General features: G+C 42.2%; 1 protein-coding gene across 3 annotated transcripts in view; it reads left to right on the top strand.

Moving 5' to 3' along the window:
- The window catches only part of CC2D2A (coiled-coil and C2 domain containing 2A), a 404,582-nt gene that overhangs the window by 256,741 nt on the left and 126,168 nt on the right, over nucleotides 1-21,673 (top strand). For all 3 annotated transcript variants that reach the window (XM_029590744.1, XM_029590748.1, XM_029590757.1), the window contains exons 23-24: nucleotides 19,969-20,136; nucleotides 20,818-20,920. In XM_029590744.1, the coding sequence (XP_029446604.1) occupies nucleotides 19,969-20,136; nucleotides 20,818-20,920 (271 nt within the window). The remainder of the gene's footprint in view (nucleotides 1-19,968; nucleotides 20,137-20,817; nucleotides 20,921-21,673) is intronic.

Here is a 21,673-nt window from a genome sequence, read left to right as displayed (position 1 = left end):
ATGTAAGTTATTAAAGTTTAACAAACTCAGAAGTTTACAAACAAAAATTGCCCCCTCTGTGTTGGTGATGTAATTGGAGATTTCTTTCCTAGTCACTTACAGATAGCAACTTAAAAGTTACATTTTCAAGCTGATGCAAGATATTACTACTAGTTATAAGTAAATTTAAAGTACTAACCACAAAAGAGCTAATCACTCAACGTACTGAGCCTTTGAACAACTGTGAAGTTATTCAAACTGTCTCACAAGATACACAGTCTCTCTTGTCTACCATGTTGCCTTCTCATTTTTATTTTCATTTTTATGGTGCAATCATGCATGCTGTGAAGTGTATTACATTAACACATTGTCACATTATCACCTAGTGAAAAAAAAACCCAGATTCACATGATTTCATTTAATTATAGTATGCTTTATACTTTTCTTGCAAACCCTCTAATACACAGCCCAAAGAAAATAATCAAAAACAGAGTAACAGTGAAAAAAAATATGTATCTCATATACCATAAGGAAACCAGCTTCTTGAGAATATGTAATCCTGGTGCTTCAGCTCCAATCCTGATAGTCTGCATTTCACTATATGGCTGCTTCATGAAGGTCTCATCTTTGCTCTGTTTTATGATGAAAGATATTGTTGCTCAGATATATCCATCCAAACTTTCCAAGAAAAGATTCCAGCAGGGCTTAATAACTACGCCACGGCAGCTTCCCATGAGTGAAAATAGGTTTTCATTCATGGGAAGCTGCCATGAGGGGGAGGGGGAGGTCCCCATATGGTGCTTAAATAGTACCTTACTAAATGATGATATAAAAATATCAAATTGGCCCATCCAGTCTGCCCAGTTGCAATTTTTCCACTTTGAATAGATAAGCATATAAAATCTCTGTTAACAAGCCAGATGATAGTCACACAAGTGGGTGATACCTTCCAATAGCGCTAAAGCAGAGATTTTCTTTCAGAGCATAGAAAACCTAGAAAACTTTCCTGAGCCTGCATTCCCACTGCTGCAGGAGTCTTTTCAGTCATTTTGATTGGAAATTTGATTTTTTTTTGTCTTCGGTGATTATTTTTTGCTTTTTTTTTTGTTGCAGGCCTCCTCGGTCATCTTTGTAGTTTCACTAGTTAGGGGTTTTTTTCCCTTTTTTGTCATCACTGATCCTCCAAGCTCTCTCTTTTTGGCTTTGTGTCAGCCTCATAGTACTTGTCAAAATTTTGTATGATTTCTCCTTAATTATTTTTCTCACAGTGACAGTAAAGCAGGCCATCAGCTTCAAGAGATGCATCATATGCAATTGAAGGATGTCCTTACAGATTATCATAGAGGTTGCATCAGGTGTTTGGGGCTTGAACATAATGTTCCTAATTGTAATGTCTGCACTAAGGTTTCTCTTCAGGCTGTCAAGTTTCGAAAGATGAAGTTACTTAACATTTATATCTAACATTCCATTGGCACCAATGGTATCAGCACCAAAGGACCAAGGAGCTCTGCTTTCTACTGGTAGCTTATCAGAACCAGTCACATTCCTTAGAGCTGAAGCCTAAGAAGAGGTCCCGGAGCAAGGCACACTTCCCACTTATCACAGGAGATGGATTCCTTCATATTGACGGCCTCAAAGGGTCACGGCAAATGCAGAGGCACTAGAGCCACGGTGCTGTTCCTCTTTGGTGCTCAAAGCCTAGGGATTGAAGATGTATTTATTTATACATTTGATTTATAGATTGCAGTATAACAAAGAAAGCTCAGTGTTATTATACAAATTAAAATATAATTAAAACAAATCACAAAGATGTCCATATTCAAAGGCATTTAGCTGAGTAAATTGTGAGTTACCTGGCTAAATGCTCACTTTTCAATATAATAGGCACTCATCCAGCTAAATTGTAGTTGGATAAGTCATTATCCAGCTAAAATTTAGCCAGATAATATAGGGGCATTTTGGGGGTGTTCTGGGGTGGAGCGGATTTATCTACCTAAGTTAGCCAGATAACACCAATATTCAGTGTTATCTTGTTAACTTATCTGGCTAACTTTAGGGCTTTTACATAGCAGTCCTAAAGTTAGCTGAATAAATGTTAAAGCACAAAATTTAAAAACAACAAAGGACTGAGATGCCGTGCCTGCCACTTTCCGATCCCACATGAAGAATATTTAGTGGTGGCAACTCCCTGCTCCTTCCTGGTCCCACACAGAAAATAACTAGAGCCCTCATTTCCATTCCTGATTTAAAAAAAAATAAAATAATAATTCAGAGTAGGAAGAGTGGATCCCCTCCCACTCCCCAAATTGACACCCCCAAACCCCCTTCTCCAACCCAGGACTCTCAGAAGTTGCAGAAATGCAGAGCAGGAGGAGTACAATCTCTTACCTCCTCCCACTCTCTTAATATAAAAGTGCCTGTTCCTCAGACAGCTCTGGGCACTTTTGTATTAATTTATTCACTTCATTGTGTAGTGATTGGCTCTTCACTGACAGGTGAATGACCAGTCCCCACTGAGAATTAAATTCTGAATGGGTATTGGCTGTTCACTGACTAAGACAGATTTGATTACCTCTCCTTCAAGAATTATTTCTCAGGAGACCAATTCAGTTGGAAAATGTTCCAACCCTGATCACACAGGACCAAGAGAGACATCTTCACTCCACCATACAGTCTCTAGCTCTTACAGACTGGATGTTGAATGTGATGTTGAGTTGAAAGGAATCCCGGTTGAAGTGAAAGAGATTTACCATCTTGTGTGAGAGCAAGGCCCTAGACCCTTTCTCATGCCTCACACAAAAACTACTTGAGTACTTTCTACATCTTGCAGAATCTGGACTAAAGACTAACTCCATTAGAGTTCACTCGGTGCATTTGGTGCTTATCGTAATTATATAGAAGGAAATCCCATCTCTGTACAGTCCCTTGTTGTCAGATTTATATGGGGCTGGCTTCAACTGAAGCTTTCCTTTAAGCCACCCGCTGTATCTTGAGACTTCAATGTGGCACTTTCCCAGCCATTTTCAAGTCTTTGAACTCTTGTGGGCTCAAGTATCTGTTCTAAAAGTTCATATTTTTGTGGCCCAGAGTTAATGAGTTCTAGGCCCTAGTGATTTATCTACTTCATACAAACATTTATAATAATACAGTAGAACTGTGCACTCATCCTAAGATCTTACCTGAGGTGGTATGGGACTTCCACCTTAATCAGCCAGTTGCTCTACCAACATTTTTTTATTATTATTTATAGACATTTGATATTTTGCCTTTTTTCCATGAATGGCCTCAAGGCCATGCTCAAAAGAGTGAATAAGCCTACACAATTTGGATTGTGTGAAAGCCCATGCTTTCTATTTGGAGAGGACTCAAGCTCTTAGAAACTCCAATCAACTTATTGTTTCTTTTGACCTAAACAGGTCAGGAATTGCTATAGCCAAATGTATCCTCTCTTAGGGGCGGATTTTCAGAGCCCTGCTCGCGTAAATCCGCCCAAAACCGGGCGGATTTACGCGAGCAGGGCCCTGCGCGCCGGGAAGCCTATTTTACATAGGCCTACCGGCGTGCGCAGAGCCCCGGGACTCGCGTAAGTCCCGGGGTTTTCGGAGGGGGCGTGTCGGGGGGCGTGTTGGGGGGCGGACCCGAACCGTGCGGCGTTTTCAGGGCGTGTCGGGAGCGTTCCGGGGGCGGGCCCGGGGGCGTGGCCGCGCCCTCCGGACCCGCCCCCAGGTCGCGTCCCGGCGCGCAGGAGGCCCGCTGACGCGCGGGGATTTACGCCTCCCGGAGGGAGGCGTAAATCCCCCGACAAAGGTAAGGGGGGGTTTAGACAGGGCCGGGCGGGTGGGTTAGGTAGGGGAAGGGAGGGGAAGGTGAGGGGAGGGCAAAGGAAAGTTCCCTCCGATGCCGCTCCGATTTCGGAGCGGCCTTGGAGGGAACGGGGGTAGGCTGCGCGGCTCGGCGCGCGCCGGCTATACGAAATCGATAGCCTTGCGCGCGCCGATCCAGGATTTTAGCGGATACGCGCGGCTCCGCACGTATCTACTAAAATCCAGCGTACTTTTGTTTGCACCTGGAGCGCAAACAAAAGTAGGCTATTCGCGCTCATTTTAAAATCCGCCCCTTATTGAATAACAGATTGCATCACCTTCTATTATTTCCAAGGAAGTTTAACACTGGATGGGTAAATTTAGGCTCATAATGCCATAGCCATTACTATGCCAGTTGCCTGTCTTCAATTGGCATCTATTGAGATTTGCAAGACTGTGACGTGGATTTTTGTCCATACATTTACATCTATTATTGTATGGATATTGACTTGTGATGAGACAGCAGATTTGGCCAGTCTATTTTAGGGTTGGAATCCAACTCCATCCTGCAGGGCCTATTTTTATTATTTTGGGTCATCTTTAAAAAAAAAAAGAAATCTGAAAAGGGTTTTGTCCCATGAAAATATAGTGTCCCACATGTTGGTGATTTTTATTTATTTTTCCCTTTCTGTTGGAAGGCATCCCATAGCTAGGGTTTCCCACTTGTGTGACTGCTCATCCTGGTTGTGAATGGAGATTAACCTGTAATGGGTGTTCTCCTTAGACAGCACGATAATGAGACACACATGCACTCTTCCCTTTTGGAATTTTTCTGATTAGATTTAAAACTGAAGAGGTTTGTGCAGCAGCAATTGCAAAGGAATGTCCATGCATGTTTGGAAAATCTTCTAGGCTTTTCTGTTTGAGAAAAATTCTCCATGTTGGCACAGTGAGGCTGATTATCTTGCTATCTACAGAGAACACTAGATATAAGTAAGCAACTCAGTTTTCCCATACCCAACCCAACTATGAGCACTATGAGCCCAGCAAAGCACCATTTGCTTATAATGCTCCCTAATTTACATTGATGTATATATATTAACATGTTGGGGGACCGTCTTAACATGCACGTTAAGGACATATTGCATAGCATGCTGTTTTTACTACATGAAAAGTGGCCTTTATGTGCATGTTAAACTTTATTGTATAGGCCTCTGTATGTAGAGATTTTTCCTTTCAGGTTGTTCACATTCCAAATAAAGCAAAAAGAAAGAGTTTCCCATTTAATCGATCAATAGTATATGAGTATGCATGATTCACAATTTTATCTCACAGAACAGAATGTCAAAATCTCACTACTTTAGGGATTAAATGGTACTAAAAATTGTGCACTTTATGCAACAATAAATCACTAAACTGAGAGTAAGCCCTTTAACTCCTTTATTGTATAGTTTTGTATATATATATGCTGGGTGCTACCTACTGGCAGTCTATAATTGTTCTATGAAAATGCCACAGCTAGCTATGGCTCAGATAGCATTAGTGAAGCGCATTATGGGTTGCTTGGGGTTTCCTTTTGTAGGATCAAACTACTTCATTGATTATTAAACATAGTGTTTGCTCTGCATAGGACATTGTATTTCTCATCAGTCCTTATTTATAGTTCCGTATTAAATGTTTAATAGTACCATAAAAGTTGTACTTTTGCCCTAAAACTTGAAAAAATGTTTTAATAAAGTTTAAAGAGAACAATTATGAAACAAACTGTACTGTTAATACATTTATAAAACACAAAACGGCAGTGTAACACACTTTGTCAACAATGATGAATGAAGTAATATAGCCATTGTGTTAGTGTACCAAAATAAAGCTGTAAGGTATGCAAACAATTTTCAGATGATACCTTTTTCTCTGAAGATAACAGGTTCATCAGTCACATGAATCGGTTATATAATTGTGTGTGTTGCTGATCAGAATGAACTTTTGAATATTTCTGGTAAACATAAAAACAAACATGACAACAGAAAAAGACTATATGGCCCATCTGATCTGCCTATCCATCCAATTTATCTAGCCTTTACAATTCCCATCACTCCTTCAGAGATTCCCTGTATTTATTCCGTGCTTTCTTGAATTTAGATACTGTTTTTACCTCTACTATCTCCACGGGGCGGCCATTCCATTCATCCATTACCCTCTCCGTAAAGAAATATTTCCTAAGATTATTCCTGAGTCTACCTCCTTTCACCCTCATCCCATGACCACTTGTTCTAGAGCCTCCTTTCTATTGAAAGAGGCTCACCTCCTGTGAATTGAAACCTTTGAGATATTCGAATGTCTTTATCATATCTCCTCTATCTCACCTTTCCTCTAGGGCAGGGGTGGGCAATTCCGGTCCTCAAGGGCCACAAACCAGTCTGGTTTTCAGGATATCCCTAATGAATATGCATGAGAGAGATTTGCATGCACTCTGCCTCAGTTGTATGCAAATCTATGTCATGTATATTCATTAGGATATCCTAAAACCTCGACAGGTTTGTGGCCCTCGAGGACTGGAATTGCTCACCCCTGCTCTAGCGTATACATGCTTAGATCTTTAAGACTTTCTACATATGCTTTAATACAAAGACCACTGATCATTTTAGTAGCTGCCCTTTGGACCAACTCCAACCAGTTTACATCCTTTGAAAGTAGCTTTGCTAGATCCCTTCTCATGTTTTCCATACCTTCCTGGCAGTGTACTCTGTTGCAGGTTTTGGTATCATCAGCAAAAAGATAAACCTTTCCCGACAATCCTTCCACCATGTCACACATGAAAATGTTGAAAAGAATTTGTCCTAGGACTGATGCTTGAAGCACACAACTAGTAATGCCGCCTTCTCAGCATAAACTCTATTTACCACTACCCTGTTTTGCCTCCTACTCAGCCAGTTTCTAACCCAGTCAGTCACTCTAAGTTTCAAACCAAGGGTGCTCAGTTTATTTATAAACCTTCTGTGTAGTGCCATGTCAAAAACCTTACTTAAATCCAAGTACACTACGTCTAGTGCTCTTCCTTAATTCAACTCTCTGGTTACCTAATCAAAGACATTGATCAGATTCATCTGACAAGATTTATCTGTGTTAAAACCATGCTTTCTCAGATCATGCAATCCATTGGATTCCAGAAACTGCACTATCCTCTGTTTTAGCAGCAGTTCCATTAATTTGTTCATCATAGAGGTCAGACTAACTGGCCAGCCTCCTCCTTACTTCCATTTTTGTGGATAGGAACCATATCTTCCCCTCTCTAATCCTCTGGCACTATTCCTGACTCTAAAGAAGCATTGGAAAGGTCAGCCAATGGAGCTGCCAGGACTTCTCTATGTTCCCTCAATACCTTGGCAAAGATCTTGGTAAAACTCAGAACAGATCGGGGAACTCTGTTATTCTAATACTCATAGCATGTTTTTGTTCACAGGGAATTCTGATACTTTTTGTCTAAGACAAATTTGTTTTCAGTTCTTATGGAATCTGTCCCTCAGGAAGTCAGTCAGGTTAGGGTCTACTTCAGCCTTATTTATGCTATACCAGGCATTTTTGTTCCACTTCAACATCCAATCTCTAGCTGTCATGGTCTGGATGGTGAGGGGGATGTAAGTAGATCACTTGTTTAGATGAGGTATCCCAAATTCTTTTGGCATTTAGAATGGAATTCACTGGAAAGTTTTATGTTTTCAGGTGAAGTAGTATCACATAATGCCTCCTACTATCACTACCACTCACCAGGGGTTAATGCTTTGGCCACTTGAGGGTTCCAGCAAGCACTGCAAAGGCCTTTCCTGGACCTGCACATGTGCCTCTCTCCTGACAACCTCTCACTGCCAACTGGGTTTTCTTCTTGCTTCTGGGCAGGTGCCGTATTCACAAGCTACTCCATGATGGTTTCTGGGGACTCTGGGACCTCACAATATCCTGAAGTCGCAGAACTATCAGAAAAGCATTCACAAACAGGGGAAAGAAAAAGGAAGTTTTACACTATCACTAACTGCTATACTTTAAATCCACTTGTCTACAGTATTAAACATTTTGAGGTAGATATTCAGTGCCTCTTAGCCAGCTAAGTTGAAACTTATCTTTCTAAGTGAAGGCAGCTGAATATCTGCTCAGGATCAGCAGCTACAATTCAGCCAGATAAGTACTTAGCCGGCTAAGTGGTGGGCACCCTGGGACATAATGGAGAGTTGTTGAGTTGTCCAGCTAACCCCGATATTCAGAGTTTGCCAAATAACTTATCCGGGTAAATCTGGTCGGGCTATTGACCTGTCCTAAACTTCGCGAGATAGACTTGTCCAGCTTTTAGATAGCTGGATATATAAAGACACTTCATATGATTTTATTTGGGCATCTGCAGGGAGGATGGCTTCGGTGATGGCTGCTAATCACTTGCTCTGGCTGAGGAACTGAGTGGTTGATTCAGCCTCCAAGGTGCACTTTTCGAAACTTCCATTTAAGGTAAATTTCCTTTTTGGAGAGGATTTGGAGAAGTTGGCCAAGGATTCAGGGGAATCTAAATTTCCTAGGCTTTTAAAAGATAGGTCTAGTGGTTCTGATTGGTATACTCTGGCTCAGAGTTGCTTCAGGGAGGCTAGACATTACCACCTTTGAAAGGCTGCTGCTTCTTAATTAAACTGGCCATTTTGTAGGTCCTAGCCCTGGGGGAAAGAAGAGGTTGACGAGATGGGAATGCAAGTAGTGCCAACTATACTTGTTACCAGTGAAGCTGGAGGGCCCCTTTTCCAGAGGTTCCAATAGGCAGTCACTTAGCCCTATTTTCCCAGAAGTAAGTCCATATTTCTTCAGATTGGTGGGTTCTGGAAGTCATGAGAGATGGTTACACACTGGAATTTTCTTGACCTATTTAAAATGCCTTTCTGGTGTCTCACTGTCATTCCTGCTTAAAGTAGGAGGTGGTCCAGATTATGCTGAATTGGCTCTGCCAGACTGGCTGATCGCTGTTCTGGTCCCAGAGCGGGGCCAAGGAAAGTATTTATTTATTTCATGATTCCCAAGTAGTAAGGAACCTTTTGGCCTATTCAGGCCTTGAAGCAGATTAATAGGGCATTGTGAATTCCTCATTTCCAGATGGAAACTCTGAGATCAGGCATGATAGCAGTGTGACAGAAGGAGTTTTTGACATCCCTGGATTTAACAGAGGCCTTTCTTCATATTCCCACCGAATGGAAGTGCATCCATATCTGGATGATTGGTTGTCCAAAGTCGCTGGTAGAAAGTTAGCTTAGTACTGCTGGGTAGTAAGGCACGTGCAGGAGCTGAGTGGATGGTGAATTTTGCCAGAAGCAAGTTAGAGGCCACTCAGTACTTTGAATATCTGGAGGCTTGCTTCAACATGAAGGGCACATGACAGCAGATAGAATTTGGAAGATTCAGAACCATGTGCATAATCTGATGTCTGATTAGAGTTCCAGAATAAGGGACTATCTACAATTTCTAGGTTCTATAGCAGTTACCCTAGACCTGGTGACTTGGGAAAGGGCTCACATGCATCCATTACATGAATCCCTTCTTGGTGGGCATCTCAATCGTAGTTCTGCTCCATGAAGCTTCCCCTATCAGCAGAGACCAGTGACTGGTGACAAGAATCTGGATATATGAATAGACAAACAATGCCAGTCTGTATGGATTGAGACCTCATTGTCGAGATTAATTTGCACCATGAGCATGGAGTTTTTTGGAGGCCAGTTGGTGCATCAGTTATTTAGAGATGAGAGCCATCCCGGTCATTCGAGGACAGGCCAGGTGAACCTTTTGGACAATGCAACTGCAGCATCATATGTGAATCGCTAAGCAGAACTAGGAGTTTGCAGATGTCTGAAGACGTGAGCCTTTTATCCATTGGATGGAGAAGCACTTATGAGTGCGTTGAGCAGCTCATATAGCAGGAGTGGAAAATATCCAATTGGATTTTTTGAATTGGCACATTCTTGACCTGGGAGAGAGACTTTCACCCTAATGATGGCTTAGTGGAGAAGGCTAATTATGGATCTAATGGCACTTTTATTGTTTTACATGTAAAATACATATAACCGCTGCGTGGGTGCAGGAATCCTTATGCATCCACACAGATTAATGCCATCAGGATTAACAAGAGAACAGCATAACCAATCCATTTATCTCCCGCAAATTATTCCCCTTTCAGGGCATCCCCCACCCCCCATTTAGAAGACAGAGATGAAAGCCACCTTAATCAATACAGTAATGTAGAGAGGCGCTCAGGTACTTAGAAAAGAATCTGGATGCAGTCCATCAATTGTTCAGAATCAAACTCCTGGATCTATGCGGCAAGGATTGAACATAATGGTCCCAGAACTGTAAAAACTTCCAGCGTTGAGCAGGTGAGGTTTTGGACACCAAACAGTCCAGTTGCATCATCCTATGAAGATGGTTGCGCCAAGCCCAGAAGGTGGGCGGAGCTGAGTCCTTCCAGTGCAGCAAGATGAGTTTCTTCCCTATATAACATGCTTTCTTAACAAAGATGTGCAAACCCATCCCTCGTATTAATGAAGACGGGATACTGTCGAATAACAGCAATTGAGGTGTGGGTGTTATGTTAATATCTAAGAGGGTCGTCAGATATCGCACGATCTTGTACCAAAACTGTTTAATATAATTGCAGGCCCAAAACAAATGAGAGAGTGAGCCCTCCGCTCGCCCACACTTCCCACACATTGGCGAGGAGACCAAATGAAAGCGAAAGGCTAGCATGGTGGAAATGAACGCCCACCATAAAAACCTATATTGCATTTCACGGAAATACATATTGGGTGACACTGTGAGTAATAAGTGAAAACTGGAACGTATCAAGGTGTCTGACACTGTAAGTACTCCATCAGTGTTCAGCTAGCATCGGACTGGGGTCCATCCTTCTCTGAAGCCACAGCTGCTTATTGTAGCAGGAGAGCAAGGGTGTTTGTCGTTTATTTAGCTTGAAAAACAGTGGGTTGCAGAGAAGGTTGGGGTAAGGAGTTCACATAATGGCGAATCTGTTGGTAAGGAAAAGCCTGTAGGCCATTCAGTCCGTACATCACCTGTAATTCATGCAAAGGTGGCAACTGGCCAGCATCATCCAATACGTGGCCCAGTTGTACAATACCCTGACTACCCCATCATTGGAAATCTGCTGATCTGCATTACCCCGAACTGGTAGCAAGTAGGCACACAGTGAAGGCAGCGCCAGCAATTTGGTAAGTGTCAGCCAGGCATGTCGAACTGGAGCTATTAAGGTGGTCAGTGGGGCTGAAAAAGGCAGTTCCCTTCTGGGAGCCTGAATCACATAGTGCAAATCTAGAGGGGCAGCAAGAGTTTGCTCTGCCAAAAGGTTCACATAAGCGGCGTCCCCTAACACCCAATCGTTGACCAGTCTTAAATTACTGGCCAAACTGTAAAGCCCCATGTCTGGGATCCCCAGGCACCCCCTCCTTCACTGTACCTTCAAGTGGCTAAAAGAGATCCGAGCTCTTTTACCGTGCCAAATAAAAGCCCGCATCCCCTTTTCCAAGCATAAGAGATCTCTGCATTTTAAAATCAAAGGTAAGTTCTGAAATAGATAAAGCCACCGAGGGAGAAGCACCATTTTAAACAAGTTAATTCTACCACCTAAGGACAAGGGGAGGGACTTCCAGGTCTTAGACGTTCTTGGGTGTCAGTAAGCAATCGAGTTATGTTTAAGGAGTAAAGTTGAGACAGTCGGGTTGAAAGCCAGACCCCCAAATATCTTAGCTTCCCCTGCGTCCACAGGAGGGGAAATGGACCCTCCCAGTTAGCCCGTACTGTGTGAAGGTATGCTAAGGCCTCTGACTTATCTGTGTTGAGTTTAAGGCCTGAAAATAATCCAAAGTCTGTGAATATCGGTAAGAGAGCTGGGAGGGAAGCCATGGGATGGATTAGAAACACCGGTAGATTATCAGCGAGCGCAGCATATTTAAAGGTTTCTGAAGCAAAATGGATTCCCTGCACTTCTCGAGCTTGCTGGATCATTTGCAAAAAAAGTTCAAGCTGAATAAGAAATAGCAGTGGAGACAATGGGCAGCCCTGTCTAGTACCCCTACTGATGGGGAAATTCTCGGATCGCAACCCATTGGCTATAATCACAGCAGTCAGAGAGTGATATAATGACCGAACCGCAGCCATAAAAAGCCCCTCAAACCCCATATGTTGGAGGATATGAAAGAGGTATCCCCACTCGACTCTATCAAACGCTTTTTCAGCATCAAAACTTTCTACTAAGTATGGCTCTCTTGCTTGTGTACAAAGTGCCATGGCCATATCTTTTCCGCACAAAGCCTATCTGACAGGGGTTGATTAAGGAGGGAAGTATGGACACCAATCGATCTGCTAAGATTGTAGCCAAGAATTTTTTATCTTGATTTAATAGTGAAATGAGTCAATAGGCTGTGGGAGACAGGTGGTCCTTCCCGGGTTTGGGTATGAGAGTGATGTGCACCATATTAGTATGAGGAGGATAGGAACCAGTGGAGAGGAGGGCATTAAAGGTGTGAGTGAGGGGAGAGACTAATAAATCTGTCAGTGGCTTATAAAATTCTGCTGTGTATCCATCAGGGCCTGGGGTCTTAATGTTCTTGGCCAATGGTTTGCCTCACTTTGTCCTCCAAAATGGGTTGGTTTAAGCAGTGTTGCTGCGTCGGAGTTAAGCAAGGCAAATTAAGTGAAGAGGGGAATCGGGTACAGGCCATGGGATCCCAAGATTCAAACCGATAAAGATATTTTCAGGATGGTAGGGGTATCAAATGCCACTCGCCCAGAAGGGTTTCGAATAGCTGGTATGTAACGTGAGCCCCATTGTGTACGTATCAAATTAGACATCAGCCTGCCAGATTTATTGACAAATTGAAATAGCTTGTATTGATAATAAATTAAGCTCTTTTTCGCCCGCTGGTGTAACAGGATGTTAATAGAACTTTGCAAAGTGAGAAAACAATCTTTGTTAAGGCGGGTATAGGCTTTCGTCAAAGCGCCCTTTGCCAATTTTAATTGAGCACTTAGGGACGGTAGTTGTTTGTCTAACATTTTCCTTCGACGCACCGTATAGGCAATAAAGTCCCCTCGCAAAACTGCCTTCGCTGTGTACCAGAAAAGAATAGGGTCAATCAAATGCTCCTTATTAAGATGCTGATTCTCCTTCCACTTTCCACGGAGAAAATCCACCAAATGGATATCATCAGCCAGATAATATGGGAATTTCCAAAGGAATGCCTGCAGTAGAGAGTGAGGTCCAGTTAGCGAAATCCACACTGGGGCATGATCGGAAATTACCAGATCATCTATACGAGCCTCTTGCACTTTACAAAAAATATGATCACTGACTAGTATATAATCCAGTCTGGATTGGGTAGGGTGTGCCCGGGAGATATGGGTGTAGTCCCTTTCCGAAGGATGCAGCATCCGCCAAGCATCCACTAACTGCAATGAATGCTCCAAAATAAGAATGCCATTGCCAGAGGCGGAAACACCCGCATGGGGTGTAGCTTTATCCAACTGTGGCTCCCGGACCGAGTTAAAGTCTCCTCCCACGACAATCGTATGGTCCACATAAGGGAGTAGGTGATTATGGATTTCCCAGAAGAGGTCTAAACTGGGATTGTTGGGAGCATATAGATTACAAAAAAACATATGTGCAGTGGTGGAATTCAGTTACTAAAATTAGGTATCTGCCTCGGGGGTCCTTAATTTCAGTTTGAACCTTAAGAGGAACGTATTTCCCAATTAAGATTGCTACTCCTGCTGATCTGAAGTAGGCAGAGGCGAAGTGTACCACGCCCACCCAGCCTCTATGTAATTTAGTGTGCTCTAAATCACTTAAGTGAGTTTCCTGTAAAAAGACTAAATCTGCTGATTTTCTCCTTAGAGCCGTTAAAATTTTTGAGCGGTTGATAGGAGAGTTAACACCACATACATTCCAGGAGAAACTCCTAGTGTCGCCGCTAGCCATTTAAGGTAATAGCAACATATTCTATGAAAAACAATCGAATATTTTGCATAATGGGAGTCTCCCCAGCTAAGACCCCCACATCCAACTGTTTACCCCACTTCCAGAATAAGCGACTAAGTAAGTACCCTCTTGAACAAGTAACCGAATCAAAACATGAGATCAGGTGCCTTCCCCTCTGAACATCCCAGTCCCCTCCAAATCCCGTCTCCCCACCCCCTCCCCTCCCCACCGCCCCGCTATCCCAATACTCATTAATGTGTCTAAACCCTTAAATGATGGAGATCACCATTGTGCATTCCGTTCCCCCCATTCATCCCTCCCTCTCCCCCCTCCCATCCGAACCCACAATAAAACATATAATGAGGGATTGCATTTGTTCTTCCCCCCCAGAGAAAAGCAAACAGTAAAAAAATAGGATATGCCCAAAAAGTTAACTCCAAATATGTAACTCATATGCATGTAACTCTTCATGAAAAAAAAGAAATGTCAACTGTTAATGCAATCAATACAGAGCGCAACTTTTGTAACATTTCAACTGTCTCGTTTAAAGGGCATTGTACTCAATTTTGTGAGAACTGACCCAGCAGTTCTCAAGATATAATGCATTTAAGTTGCCTCCCATACATTTCTTATGAGAAAATTTCCATCTTTGTCTCATGTATCCCCACAATCACTTGTGACTTTTGAAAGTTACAAAAGTCAGAAGTTCCCTTTAGGAAAGTAGCTTTACGCAAAAATTGGTTCGGTAAAATCAAATCAAATCATTTAGAAAATATATGCAGGAGGAAATATTACATTACCATATAAACAGTCGGCAATTAAGGACTGACCTAAATTTCATTCTGTCCAAATAACCTTCCTTATACCCTATGTCATGCTATCAAGTTTCAGTAGTATCAGCCCAGAGGTTCTTGAGTTGAGCTGAATTTTCTCCCCAACCATGTGTGCCCCACCCCCTAATCACTTGCCAACTTTGAAAGGTATAAAAATCAGATGTTCCCTCTTCTCCCTTCCCCAGGGACTACTTCCACACAAAAATAGGTTCAACTTGTTCTAGCTTCTAAGAAATTGAAACCAAGGTAAAAAGAACAAAACAAAAAGATCACTCCAACAAAAACATCTTGTCACTCACTATTGTATATTCTCCACATCTTTTGTCGAACACAACTTTTAGCTATGGAGTCTAGTAGCGTGACTAGTGAATCTCCTTGTTTTCAGAGAACACAAAGTTGTGTATCTATAACAGATGTTCTGTGAAGACAGCAGTTCAAACATACAATCCCTCTGTCCTAACCTTTGGAGTTGTTCTCTCCCTTCTGTAAGCTTGACTGAAAGAAGAACTGAAAGAAGCTGCAAGGGTACCACAATATGGGAAGTCCTGCGCTTGTCCAGTAAAAACCTTTAGAGGTCAATATTCAGAAGTACGGTGAGTGAATAGTTTGTCTGGCTTAAGACAGCCAAATAAATTGTCATGGATATTCAGCAGAGCACTGCTCATTAGGCGCTTTGCTGAACATAGAAACATAGAAAATGATGGCAGAAAAGGATCCTATGGCCATTCAGTCTGCCCATCAAGCTCCCATAATTATCAGTTTCCCATACCTATCAGTTACTCAGGGCTCTTGTTGGTTACTGTTTGAGATCAATTCCCCCCCCCCCCCCCCGTTGTTGAATCAGAGAGCAATATGCAGTGTTAGAGTTGTATCAGAAGTGTAGGATCAGGCTTTTGGTTAAGGGTAGTAACTGCCGCATCAAGCTACTTACCCCCATGTTCAAGTGTTTTCCCAGACCATACAGTTCAATGTCTTTGTTGGTTGTTGTCTGAACCCAATGCCTCCTTTCCTCTTTTCCTCCTGCCATTGAAGCAGCAAGCAATGATGGAATTGCATCACATTTTGAAGTCTATTTGCCAAGGTTAGTATCGGCCACATCAGCAAGTTACCCCCATGTGATGGCGTATTTGTTAAGGGTAGTATCTGCCACACCAGCAAGCTACCCCTATGCCTTACTTCATTCCCCTCCCCTTGCCTTTAGGGATCCACAGTTTTTATCCCATGCCCTTTTGAAATCTTGCACCTTTTTTGTCTTCACTACCTCCTCTGGAAGGGCATTCCAGGCATCCATTACCCTCTCCATGAAAAATATTTCCTGACATTGCTTCTGAGTCATCTTCCCCAGAGTTTCATTTTGTGACCCCTAGTTCTATTGGATTCATTCCAGCAGAAAAGGTTTGTTGTTGATCGTGTATCATTAAAACCTTTCAGGTATCTGAAGGCCTGTATCATATCTCCTCTACTCCTCCTGTCCTCTAGAGCAGTGATTTTCAACCAGTGTGCCGCGGTACACTAGTGTGCCGCGACACATGGTCGGGTGTGCCGCGGGGAAAGTTCCCCAAACTATAGTGCCCCCTGTGTTTTGTTCCCCTACGATGCGCAGTCACGCTTCCTACAGTGTAGGAGCCGTGTACAATAACACATGCGCGAGCTTTGAACGCTCGCGCGACTTAATGACATCACCGAGCTGGTACTTGTACTCTGGCCTCATGACCATAGTATTTCTCATTGTACCCCTTTATATTGCAGTATATGCTTGGCAGAGGTCCTTTAAGTGTGGCAGATAATGTAATACTCTTCTATTTTAGTGTGTGGCTGCGCACACTATCTCAGCAGTGATGGAGAAGTATTTGAGAATGGAAAAGGCAAATGCCGAACAGGACCCTGGACACAATTCTGACCTAGATGAAGGCCCTAGTATGAGAGGTCGACAAAAGAAAAAAGACAAGACGGTGAGCTCAAGGCAATACAGTGAAAGCTATCTTTCATTTGGATTTACTTTCACTGGGGATGCGACAGCACCAACACCACTGTGCTTGGTGTGTGGTGAGAAGCTATCCAATAGCACCATGGTGCCAAGCAAGCTTAAACGCCATCTCCAAACGAAACACTCTTCCGTTCAAAACAAGCCGATGGAGTATTTTGTACGCTTACGTACAAACAATGAGAAAGAAGCAACTTTTTTGAGAAAAAGCACACAGGTAAATGAGAGAGCCCTCAAAGCTAGCTACCTTGTTGCTGAACTCATAGCTAAATCAAAAAAGTCTCACACTGTGGCAGAAACATTAATACTACCAGCTTGTAAAGCTATTGTAAATGAGATGCTTGGCCCTGACGCAGCCAAAGAGATAGCTAAAGTGCCTCTCTCTGATAACACAATTTCCAGACGGATTGATGACATGTCTGCTGACATTGAAACAGTTGTTTTGGAAAAGGTGCGCATCAGTAAGAAATTTGCCTTGCAACTTGATGAGTCGACGGATATCAGTGGACATTGTCAGCTGTTGGCCAATGTGCGTTTTGTGAATGGAGAAGCCATTAGAGAAAACTTCCTATTTTGCAAGGCACTGCCAGAAAAATCAACAGGAGAGGTAATATTCCAGGTCACATCGGAATATCTTGATAAAAGTGGGCTTACATGGGAAAACTGCACAGGTGTCTGCACTGATGGAGCCGCAGCCATGGTCGGGCGCATCAAAGGCTTTGTAAGTAGGGTTAAAGAAAGAAACCCAGATGTTCTTGTTACCCACTGTTTCTTGCACCGTGAGGCCCTCGTTGCAAAGACCTTACCAGCAGATCTAGTTCCTGTGTTGGATGATGTTGTGCGCATAGTGAACTTTGTGAAGATGCGACCTTTGCGATGTCGCTTATTTGCGTCTTTGTGTACAGAAATGGAAGCGGAACATAAAATCTTATTGCTCCACACGGAGGTCCGGTGGCTGTCACGCGGCAAAGTGCTGGCCCGTGTGTATGAGTTGCGAGAGGAACTTAAAATATTTCTGACAAACGAGAGGTCCAATTTTTCAAAGCTGCTTGCAAGTGATGAGTGGTGTACAAAGCTGGCATACCTGGCTGATATATTTCAATATCTGAATGAACTGAACACACGGATGCAAGGCCGAAATGAAAACCTGCTTACAAGCACTGATAAAATGAACGGATTCCGTTTAAAGGTGCAGCTCTGGCAACAACATGTTCAGGGTGGCAACCTTCAGATGTTCCCGCTCACCGAGAAACTGCATGATGGCAACACTGCTGCAATGTGCGAGGTGATTGGCAGACATTTGAAAACTCTTGAGGAGAAATTGTCATTTTATTTCTCTTCAGCCTTCACAGAATGCCTTGACTGGGTTAGGGACCCATACAGTTCATTATCCGTTGCTGGAAAGGACATGACTTTAAAGGAGCAAGAGGAACTCATTGAACTGAAGCAAGATCGCGGTTTAAAGCTAAAGTTTGCTGATCTTCCTTTAGACAGTTTTTGGTTATCTGTTGCCAAGGAGTTCCCCATTCTGGCCAACAAAGCTATTTTGACATTGCTCCCATTTTCAACCACATATCTATGTGAGCTGGGCTTCTCAAGCTTGACTGCCATAAAAACTAAAAACAGGGAGAGACTGAGAACTGTTGAGGAAGAGCTTCGTGTGTGTCTTTCCACCATTCCTGCCAGGATATCCCTTTTGTGTTCATCGAAACAGGCCCAGGTTTCACACTGAATGAGTATAGATACATTTAGAATCTATATTTTTAAACATATGTATAATATGTACTGTTTTAGTGTCATTTTGTGCCATTTTGGTTGGTGGTGTGCCCCGGGATTTTTTAAGTGTAAAAAGTGTGCCGCGGCTCAAAAAAGGTTGAAAATCACTGCTCTAGAGTATACATATTTAGGTCTTTTAACTTCTCTTCATAAGTCATTTGATGAAGACCTCTCACCATTTTGGTTGCCCTTCTCTGGACCACCTCCAACCTATCTCTGTCCCTTTTGAGATACAGTCTCCAGAACCGAACACAGTACTTCAGGTGAGGCCTCACCAAGGACTTGTACAAGGTGATTATCACTTCCTTTTTTTTTTTTTTTTTACTAGATATTCCTCTCTCTCTGCAGCCCAGCATTCGTCTAGCTTTAGCTATCAACTTGTCACATTGCTTCACCATCTTTAGATTGCTAGACACTATCACCCCAATGTCTCTCTCCTGTTCCGTGCACAGCAGCGCTTCACCCCCTATCGCATACAGTTCCTTTGGATTACCACGTCCCAAATGCATGACTCTGCACTTCTTGGTATTAAATCCCAGGTGCCATATCTTCGACCACTCTTCAAGTTTCCTTAAATCACGTCTCATTCTCTCCACTCCTTCCAGCGTGTCGACTCTGTTGCAGATCTTAGAATCATCTGCAAATAGGCAAACTTTACCTTCTATCCCTTCCGCAATGTCACTCACAAAGATGTTGAACAGAACTAGTCCCAACGCCAATCCTTCTGGCACTCCACTTAACACCGTTCTCTCTTCAGAGTAAGTTCCATTTACCATCACACTCTGTCTTCTATCCATCATCCAGTTTGTATTCCATGCTACTACCTTAGTACTCACTCCCAAGCTTCTCATTTTGTTCATGAGTCTTCTATGTGGGACCGTATCAAAGCTTTACTAAAATCCAATATAGCTGTATGAAGTCCTAGTTAGTCAGATAAACTTATCCGGCTAACTTTAAGATTGCCCTAAATCATGGTTATACTTAGCCAGATAATGTATCCAGCTAAGTTGAATATTGGAGTTAACTGGATAAATTATATGGCTAACAACTCCAACCTAGAATACCTCCAACATATCCAGCTATTTTTTTGTGGCTGAACATGTAGGTATGTAGACATGTAGACTTAGCTGGACATGTAGACTTAGCTGGACAAATCTCAGGTTTTAAATTTCTCCCTAATTTGAACAACACCAATTTATTTGACTAACAGTTAGCAAAACATACCATCTGAATATTGACCTCTTAATCTTTCCCAGAAAGTTCTGGAAAGTATATTTCTCTTGACCCCTTGAATGGTTATGTAACCCACTTCTATGACTTGTGAACTGCTGTCTTGAGAGAACACTTTGTTACAGGTAAGCGGCTTTGCTTTCTTGAGCTATCAATATATTTCTGATTAGTTTTTAATAGTTATACTCTTTTCATCAGATCAATTCAAAATGAACAAATTAGTGCAGAATAAAAAGGTATCACCTGCAACTCTTTGCCTGCCTTTATTTCAACAAGTAGGAATTGAGGGGGAAATATGCTTATCAAATGTATGTATTATCAATAATGTTTAAAGTCTTACTTTTGCTATATCAGCCTTCTGGGAATTGGCCTTTTCAAATTAGCTGAACCAAAACGACCACTGAAACCAAGACGAAAGGAAAGAAAGAAAGTCACAGCACAGAATCTGTCAGATGGAAACATTAAACTTCTAGTCAACATCATTAGAGCCTATGATATTCCTGTACGAAAACCATCTACAAGGTAAGAGTCTACCAGAGGACTGGCATCAGTAGTGTTAATGTCCAGTATAAATATTTAGTCCTTTCCTTGGAAGAGAGCCAGACAGTCATATCCAGTGTTTGTTTTTTAATAACCTAGCAGAAAATAGTCTACAAAAATGAGTGACTAGTCTTGCAAATGCTCCAAAAGTTTTGAAAATCCACTCCAGTATGTTGGTAATGTTAATTGGATAATTCTAGGAAATGAACATGACATACATACAAGAACTGCAAAACATTTTGTTAGGACATTTTATACAAAGCAGCTGGTTTATATGGAATCCCCTTGGTGTTCTCAGTAATACAGAAGAGACACATAAAAGTGGCATTTTGTTTAGAATACAGTTAACAGCTAAATTGATTATTTTGGTTTGCCTACAGACTGCCTTTGTGATATCACTGAACCCTGTGAAAGCAGTTGATTCAACAGTCACATCTGGCCAGAGATGGTCTGTTATATAATTGCTTTTCAGTTCAAAAGACATACTCAAGAGCTCTAAAAATCATTAAAGAAATCTGTAGTGACTCCTGAAAGTTTATTTAAAAGCTGTTCAAATAAAAACATCTGTGTGATTGTTACTGAGCTCTCACACACATGGTATACATTTTTGAATATATGCAAGGAAAGTATATCGATGTTATAACATTCACATATTTTCTTTAGCAAACCCATACAGTCCAGATCGTCAAGGTCTTTTAATGAAATGACTGCAGCTTCTCCATCTCCTCAGAGCCCAACGCCAAATACTGACTGGGTAGTCAACCAGGTATAGTATGGTATGAATGTTTAAGGAGACATGGGGAGACCGATATTCTGTGCTACTTCGCTGGATAATTAGGGACTTATCTGACTAATTGATGGCCGCTTAATATCTGGCTACATTCTGTAATCACTACTTATCCAGCTAAGTAGACAGCTGGATAAGTCAGAGGCGGGCAACGGGAGTAATGGAGCGATGGTACTTAGCCATATAAGTGCCAATATTTGGATTTATCCAATGAAGTTAATCGGATAAGTTAGACTTGCCATAGAGCAAGTCTAACTTAGCTGGATATAACTTATCCAGCTAAATGGCGATTTATACATGGATATTCAGCAGCATGGCCATTCTGCTGAATAGCATGTGTAAATTAGCCGGGTATGTCTTATTGCATGTAGTTGCTAGTTTACATTATTTTTTGGAGCTATATAAAGGGTCCAGTGAATATTTACAACTTAGACACTGAGAGGTAAATTTCCAGTAGTGTGCCTTCCTGCAAAGGAACAGTGTGTGTGTAATTTTAAGCATGCACAAGTATAGGCGACATGTACAGGTTGACTTTTAAACTAAATATATGTACATAAACCTTGGATCAGGGAAACTCAGCCCTACGCATACTCTTGGATCTCTCAGCTGCTTTTGATACAGTGGATCACAACCTCTTCCTCACCCAGCCTCATGACGTTTGACTGGCAGGCACAGCACTCATCTGGTTCTCATCTTTTCTCCAAGACCCACCCAAATTATCTCCATCATAGC

This window comes from Rhinatrema bivittatum, chromosome 1, assembly GCF_901001135.1.
Source record: "Rhinatrema bivittatum chromosome 1, aRhiBiv1.1, whole genome shotgun sequence".
NCBI classification, from domain to species: domain Eukaryota; kingdom Metazoa; phylum Chordata; class Amphibia; order Gymnophiona; family Rhinatrematidae; genus Rhinatrema; species Rhinatrema bivittatum.
The sequence above is the reverse complement of the archived record's forward strand: the minus strand, read 5'-3'. Positions and strand labels throughout refer to the sequence as shown.